The 7,884-nt window shown below is 46.8% G+C and overlaps 1 protein-coding gene across 1 annotated transcript; it reads left to right on the forward strand.

Annotated features, from left to right (window-relative positions):
• The first annotated feature begins 1,756 nt into the window (after positions 1 to 1,756).
• Positions 1,757 to 5,656, forward strand: TMED9 (transmembrane p24 trafficking protein 9). The gene is made up of 5 exons (XM_003802824.3): positions 1,757 to 2,039; positions 2,210 to 2,310; positions 2,998 to 3,123; positions 3,486 to 3,632; positions 4,819 to 5,656. The coding sequence occupies exons 1-5, from the start codon at positions 1,856 to 1,858 to the stop codon at positions 4,966 to 4,968; spliced, it is 708 nt and encodes a 235-aa protein (XP_003802872.1). The 5' UTR covers positions 1,757 to 1,855; the 3' UTR covers positions 4,969 to 5,656.
• The last annotated feature ends 2,228 nt before the right edge of the window (positions 5,657 to 7,884 follow it).

A 7,884-nucleotide genomic window follows, 5' to 3' on the forward strand; every position in this document is an offset into this window, starting at 1 on the left:
CCCGCCACAACACCCAGCTGTTTTTTGGTTGCAATTATTGTTGTTTAGCAGGCCCAGGTTGGGCTTGAATCCCTCAGCCTTAGTGCATATGGTGGGCGCCCTACTCACTGAGCTAGAGACGCCAAGCCGGTTTTAATGTTTTTGTCTTTGTTTTGAGACAGAGTCTCACTCTGTCACCCTGGGTAGAGTGCTGTGGTATCATAGCTCACAGCAATCTCAAACTCTTGGGCTCAAGAGATCCTCTTGCCTCAGCCTCCCAAATTTCTGGGACTACAGGCACCAGCCAGGATGGCCAGCTAGTTTTTCTAATTTTAGTAGAGACAGTGTCTTGCTCTTGCTCAGGTTGGTCTCAAGGTCCTCAGCTCAAGCCATTTACCCACAGAGTGCTGGGACTGTAATTGGTACAAAGTTTATGGAAGGGTAATTTTATGATCTCTTATCAACAAAACTATGTCCTACAGTAAGGCTTTTTGGAAAATGAACAAAAACTTTTACCGCAGCATTATTCATAACAGCAAACAGGGGTAGATGAACCTTAATCATCTTTCTTAAGAGGAATAGTTTCTATGAAGTACATTGGTACTACAGAATATCATGATTGTTAAGAAAAATGAGGTAAAAGGTTTTCGGTGAAAAGGAAATGTGAATGTATTTCCACTATACTTCCCTCCCTAGGTCCAAATGAAACAACAAAGAGTGCCAAAAAATAGAAAACTTCCATCTTTTGTGAAACTTCGAGGCAAACAGTCACAAACTGCTAACCCAGAATTGCCAAAATATGTTGAAATTTGGATAAAATCCAGGAAGGACATGAAGGGCAGACCTAGACCTCTGGAACTTAAGCTAAGTGCAGAGTTCTTCAAACCTAGGTGGCTTCATCCAAGTTTTGCATCAAAACCTTTCACCAGCCAGCCCCGGGCACCTAACCAGATGCAGATCCAGAAAGGAGCCTGTGGCAGCTGGATCTGGTAGCAGCGGCTGCACCGATATGTGTGGTGGCAGTCAGGGGATCCCAGGCAGCACACCCACCAGATTTAGAAGTGGATGGAGGTTGAGGAACAAATAAGTGGTAAAAAGGAGAGTTGGGTTTTATTTATTTTTATGTTTTGGGCGTTTTGTTTTGTTTTTTGAGACAGAGTCTCAGACGCCCTGGGTTTGAGGGCCACGGAGCCATAGCCTGCAGCTACCTCCAACTCCTGGGCTCAAGCCATCCTCTTGCTTCACCTCCCGAGTAGCTGGGACTACAAGCGCCCACCACAACGTTCTGTGATATAAAGATGGGGTCTCGCTTTAGCTCAGGCTGTCCTCGAACTTCTGAGTTCAAGCAATACGCCTGCCTAGGCCTCCCAGAATGTTAGGATTACAGGCGTGAGCCACGGCGCCCGGTCCTAGAGTTTAGCATTTTAAAAAGTTGATTTTTTTTCAAGAACAAATTCACGCATTGTTTGTATTTTTTATTTTTATTTTTAAATTCATTTTATAAACATAGAAGCAAACCAAGCGTGGCGGATGCTCTGCTAAGGAAAGTCAGAGAACCTGGCCCTGCTTGTAATTAGCTCTGCGACCTCAAACTAACAGCCTCAGTTTCCTCTTCTATAAAAGCTGATAACCATCCCCAGCTGCCCGGCCACGACGAGGGCCAACGGAAAGAATTTTTCTATCCTGGGTCCCCAGTTTACGACCAAGAAGCAGCAGCGTCCCAATTAGGCACCGCAGCGCGGAGGCCTCGGCACATCGCGGGGCATCACGGGACTTGTAGTCCGCCTGGCGGTCCCGCGGTCCCGGCAGGCTCCGCGCGGCAGCTGCTGGGCTACGTGGCTCGGCCGGCTGCGGCTGCGCTGGCAGGAGGGGCAAGATGGCCGCGGAGCAGGGCGTGAGGGGCTCCTGGCCCCCTCCCAACGCGGGGCTGGGCAGAGCGGTGCGGATCCTTCTGCTTCTGCTGTGCTTTGCGGTCCGCGGAAGCGCGCTCTACTTTCACATCGGAGAGACGGAGAAGAAATGCTTCATTGAGGAAATCCCAGACGAGACAATGGTCATAGGTGAGGGGGGAAAGGGAAGAGTTCGGGACGTGACCGTGGTTTGGGGGGCGGGGATGCGGGGTCAGTACCTCTCTAGAGCCGGGAGGAGACTGCTTCACGATGCCCTGGTGGTTGCAGACCCAACGCCACCTTGCGCATCTCGGACCTGGGCTCGCCTTCCTTTCCTCTAGGAAACTACCGGACTCAGCTGTATGATAAGCAGCGGGAGGAGTATCAGCCGGCCACCCCCGGGCTCGGCATGTTCGTGGAGGTGAAGGACCCAGAGGACAAGGTGAGCTGGCCCCACACCCCAGTCGAGCCCTCAGCCAAGTAGGTTCTGATACTTCTCTCCGCTAGTTTCTGGGGGAGAGACAGTTGGTGAAGATCCTGGATTTTCTCTGCAGGCCGAACTTGGGCTGCTGCAGTGCTAGCTGCCCCATCTCAACTTCTGACTTCTGCGTGACCCTGCCAAGTCAGTTACCTTCCCTGAGCCATTTTCTTGTCTGAAATGGGAATTTACCTATCTTACAGGTGCGACGGGTGGATTAATTGTGGTGATGAAAATCAAAAAGTTTTGTCAACTGTTAAGCTGTGGTATCTAGACTTTAGGATTTCACAGAACACAGTACTTTACAAAAACAATGAAGAGCTTTCAATTTTGACAAATAGAGATATTAAAATGAAAAACAAAACTCTTTATTTCTCACCTTTCATTAGAAAAAAAAATGAAAGACTGATAAAGGAAAGTCTTAACCAAGAGCAGTAACTTGTTAGCCTGATGTTAGACTCTTTACCCCAGCCCTAAATAGTTCTCAGACAAGCATTTAGTAATTGGTTCTGAGCAGCTTTGATCTTTAAGTGTTGTGACATATCTAAGCCTCTGCTTGTCAACTTTTGTGGTACTTGGAGCCTTAAGCACCATTTTCTTCCCGCCCCATCCCTACTGTAACAGTGACTGAAGCCCATTCCCTTCCTCCAGGTCATCCTTGCCCGGCAGTATGGCTCTGAGGGCAGGTTCACTTTCACCTCCCATACACCTGGTGAGCACCAGATCTGTCTTCACTCCAATTCCACCAAGTTCTCCCTCTTTGCTGGTGGCATGCTGGTAAGTAGATGCATGTGGAACTTGCAGCTTTCAGCTTCTGTCCCTTGGTCATGAATTGGGACTGATGGTAATGTGCGTGTGAGATGAGTACGTCAGATTTTATGTCTCCAAAGAACCTGGGTTTCCAGTGGACATCTAAGTTGCAGTAGCCGAGCCCTTTGTATGGCTCATTCACAGCATTAGCTTAATGTTCTTACTTGGGTGCCCCCAGCCTCATAGTGCTAGACATTGACAAGGCTTTAGTCTGTTGGCTAAACAGACTAGTTTAGCCGGAACAGTTGAAGAAACATGGGGGGTTCAGTCTCTGACAAGAAGATGGAGCAGAGCTGCCTCACTGTTCTCATCTCCTTGTCTGTCCCTAGAGAGTTCATCTGGACATCCAGGTGGGTGAACATGCCAATGACTATGCGGAAATTGCTGCCAAAGACAAGTTGAGTGAGTTGCAGCTACGAGTGCGACAGCTGGTGGAACAAGTGGAGCAGATCCAGAAAGAGCAGAACTATCAGCGGGTGAGGGACTGGGCTGGGAGTAGTGGACTTCCTCCCAGAAGCTGCCCACTGCTCAGCCAGGACTTGTATGTCAGATTCATTGTGAGATCCCTGAACTTACCTGTGTTGCATATAGGTCTAAAAGGGGGTAGGGGCAGGTATTTCTAACTCTACCTTGTAGTTGAGGACACTGATGCTTATAGATACTATCATTGCCCTAAATGCCACACACAGAATGGCAGAGTGGGGTGCTGTTTCAGTGGCTCCAAGTGCTCTCAGGACCAGGGATCTCAAACTCATCTGTGAATGTAATAAGGACTAGTAAGGCAGTGACCCATGTAAACAGAAACAGCTACTATTTGGCATTAGCTGAGGACCTTGCAGAAATGCCAGCCATAGGTGTTTGGATGTTAATTTTTTATTTTTTTCTTCCTTTTTTTTTTTTTTTTGGGAGACAGAGTCTCAAGCTGTTGCCCTGGGTAGAGCACCATGGCATCACAGTTCACAACAACCTCAAACTCCTGGGCTCAAGCAATTCTTTTGCCTCAGCCTCTCAAGTAGCTTTGACTATAGGCCCTTGCCACAATGCCAGGCTATTTTTGGTTATAGTTGTCATTGTTGTTTGGCAGGCCCGGGCTGGATTTAAATCTGCCAGCTCTGGTGTATGTGGCTCACGTCCTAGCTGCTGAGCTACAGGCACCAAGCCTGGATGTTAAATTTTTTCAAGAGATAGAGTTCTGGGTTTTTTATGTGAAATTTTCTTGGGTTTTAAATGGCAAAACTGTATGTAAGCCAAATCACACATAAAGGCCACATCCAGCTGCTGATCACCAGTTTGCAACCTGTCCCCATGATCTGCAAGGAAGACTTGGGCAGAGGGCTTAGAGAAATTCCACTCCAAGGGAAGACAGTTTTGTCCCATGGGGTCACACCACAACTACTCCCCCACCCCTGCCCCACCAGTCACCAGATTAGGTGAGGACTATACCTGACAAATGAAGAAATGGACTTAGGAGAAATGAGTAGGTTGCCTGAGGTCATCTGGCTGATGAGGGTGAAGACAGTCCCCAGGTGGAGTGACTCTTTGTAGGTGCTTAGATGGAACCTGGCCAAAGTTGGCCAGCTCTGGAGCATCCCTGTCAGCTGGGAACCCAGTAGTTCTAGTGTCCCCAGACAACCCAGGCTCACCTTCTATTCTTCCACACAGTGGCGAGAGGAGCGCTTCCGACAGACCAGTGAGAGCACCAACCAGCGAGTGTTGTGGTGGTCCATCCTGCAGACTCTCATCCTCGTGGCCATTGGTGTCTGGCAGATGCGGCACCTCAAGAGCTTTTTCGAAGCCAAGAAGCTGGTATAGCCATCTTAGGCCAGGCTATCTTCCCAGGCTGGGGGAGAAAGGACCTCCTGGAACTGACTTCTCTGGCAGGAGGACCACTTCCCAACCACACATGTTTTGGAGGGAAGGGGGACTGCAGGCACTCCCAGACGTAAGCTGAGGGCAGTACCTTGGCTGGCTGATACTGAGCAGGTGGTGGGGCAGATGTCTTCCCTTCCTCCTGGCCTCTGGCCTTTGCAGTAATCTTCCAGGGGCTGGTGAAGCCACTGGGAGTTCCATTGGCACCTCAGAATCACAGTGTTACTGATCAGAGATGTGAGGCTGCTGTCTGGGTGGACAGGGGAGGAGGGTGGGTGGGCAAGCCAGTTTTCCTTCTGTCTTCCTTTGCTAACTTGGGATTTTGAGGAGGTTGGGGTATGGCTATGATTCCCTGCCACCCTGGGAACTTTACTATTCTCTCTTTCAGCCTAGACCTGCTGATCTAGGGTCAACTGAGGGTTGAGTGGAGGGAGTGGGGAATATGGCTCTGTGCTTGACTCTGGCTTCATCACATGGGCATTCATTCTGGGGTTTGAGGAATAGGGGTAAAGCCAAGCAGAGGCTTTGATGCTGGTTGGGGTTGGGGCCTGCAAAGTCTTAGTTACTGATTTCATTTTCAATAAGTCTAGGTTTGTTACATTCATTTCCCAATAAAAAATATTGACTTCTTGTCCAGTGTAAAGTTACTTAACTATCAGTGGGCATAACACTGTAAGGTGCTTCAGAGAATTATCAGTTTTTCCAATGGACAAAGCACTTAACGTTCTAAAATGAATTCCTACTTCTCAACTTGATTCTTTTCATCCTCTTCAGGCCTATCGCCTGTGGCAGGCAATAAGTGTATTTGTCCAAGGCTGTCCAGCAAGTAAATTGTGGGATTGGGCTCAAATTCACACCATTTCCTCTGTGTCAGCTTCCTTGTAAAATGCCCTCCCTTTCCAGAGTCAGTGGATAGAATTGTCATGGATGCTGTAAAAGGTATCTGGTAAGGAAGATGCATTAAGCACTGATGCTTTAAGTGTGGGAAGGATAGAGTCCCTGCCTGGTGGGAATGAGGATGTTGATGGGCTTAACTAAGAACAAATGATTTCAGCAAGGACCACTGTCGAGGAAGGATTCTGATGAAATGGCAGGGCAGAGGTAGGTGGGGGAAACAGTGGTAAAGGACTGGTATGGGGGTGGACATTCTTTAATCTGGTGGGAGGGTTGGAGGAAGTTGGAAAGGAAGGTTGGATTAGAGTTAGAGTCCCAGATAAGAGATTTGGACTTAATAACCACCTGTTGACTGAAAGTTTTGAGAACTACCAAAAGATAAATTTGAAAAAGGTTAATCCAGCAGTGTGTGAGAAAGTGAAGATGGGCAAATTTTAAAGCTGTTTGACCTACTCAGAGGATATACTCTGGGCTCATGTTACCATCTAGGCCTTTTTTACATTACCAAAAAAAAAAAAAAAAAAAAAATTTGCAGGTTTAGAATTATAGAAAGATTGTGAAGATCGTTTTCCCTATTCTCACTTGGGTTAATGGAAAAAAAACCCCAAACTTTGTCAAATAAAACTGAAGAGTTTTATTCTGAGCCAATGTGTATGACAGGGGTCCAAGGAGCCACATCTAAGAAATCTTAAGTGGTCAGGTTACAGTTTGGTTTTATACATTTTAGGGAGACAGGAATTATAAGTAAATATAATAAAAAGTGGAAGGTGTACATTGATTTGTCCTGAAAACTCAAAGCAGGAGTTTGTAGGTGTGTTCAGAGATTCTTTGATTTGTAATTGGTGAAAGACATAAAACTTTGTCTGAAGGCTTGGAATGTTTCAAATTACATAAGTACAGACTCCAGTGATTTGTTAAGCAAACTGATTGCCTGTAGGTGTGACTTAAACTTTGCTTTGCAGGGCCTTAGGTCCTGTTAATAGTTTAGTATTTTGTTGTCACAGAGTCTTTTTTGTCAGTTTATGATCTCTGTTTTAATGCTAATGCTGGTCAGTTGCAGTATCTAAACTCCAAAAGGGAAGGGGTATAATGAAATGTCAAACCTCCCTTCCCTTTGTGGCCAGGAACTCAGTTTTAGTTCTGAGATTCTTTCTTCTGCCTAGTCTGACCTATTGTTAAGGCTTTCTACTGTGTTTTGTATTTCCTTGAATGAATTTTTCATTTCTAGAAGCTCTGCTTGATTTTTTTGTTCTTTAGGATGTGAAAATGTAGCAGGAAACTGATGCAGACAGAAGACTCCAGGCACCAGTTGGAAGAGGAAGTGGCTTTATTTCCGGTGGGAGACTTGGTGGACTAGTGTCCTAAAAACCGAGCCCCTCGACTTAATCTCTTGCCTCTTTTATACATTTTTTAGGGCTAGGGTGCACGTGAAAGCTGTGAAGGATGTGACAGATGTGAAAGTCTTGGGACTCAAGGGGAAGGTCAGGTTTGCTCGCACCCTTGGTACCGGTCAGGCTACCTGTCCTCAAAGGCCATGGAAGGTTAAGGCAGTTACAAGGTTACTATCTAGGCCCAGCGAATACCAAGGGAAGGGCATACAGATAACAGAGCATCTGCTGCCGTAGAGTTAGGAGTGTTACAGACTGTTTGGCTAATGCCTATACAGAGTGACTAGGACAGATCTTTAGCTCTGCTTTTACTTTCATGCCTCAAAAGTATAAAATTTATTTTATCTTAGAAGGAAAGAGGGAGTAAAGAGAGAAAGCAAGTGGGAAGAGAGAAGAACCTGCTTGATTTTTCTTTAATAATTTAATTTCTTGGCTTGGTGCCAGCCACATACACCTAAGGTGGCAGGTTGGAATCCAGCCCAGGCCTGCCAAATAACAATGACAGCTGCAACCAAAAAATAGCTGAGCGTTGTGGCGGGCACCTGTGGTCCCAGCTACTTGGGAGGCTGAGGCAGGA

Source organism: Otolemur garnettii, unplaced genomic scaffold (assembly GCF_000181295.1).
Source record: "Otolemur garnettii isolate 467f Iridium unplaced genomic scaffold, OtoGar3 scaffold00261, whole genome shotgun sequence".
Lineage (NCBI taxonomy): Eukaryota > Metazoa > Chordata > Mammalia > Primates > Galagidae > Otolemur > Otolemur garnettii.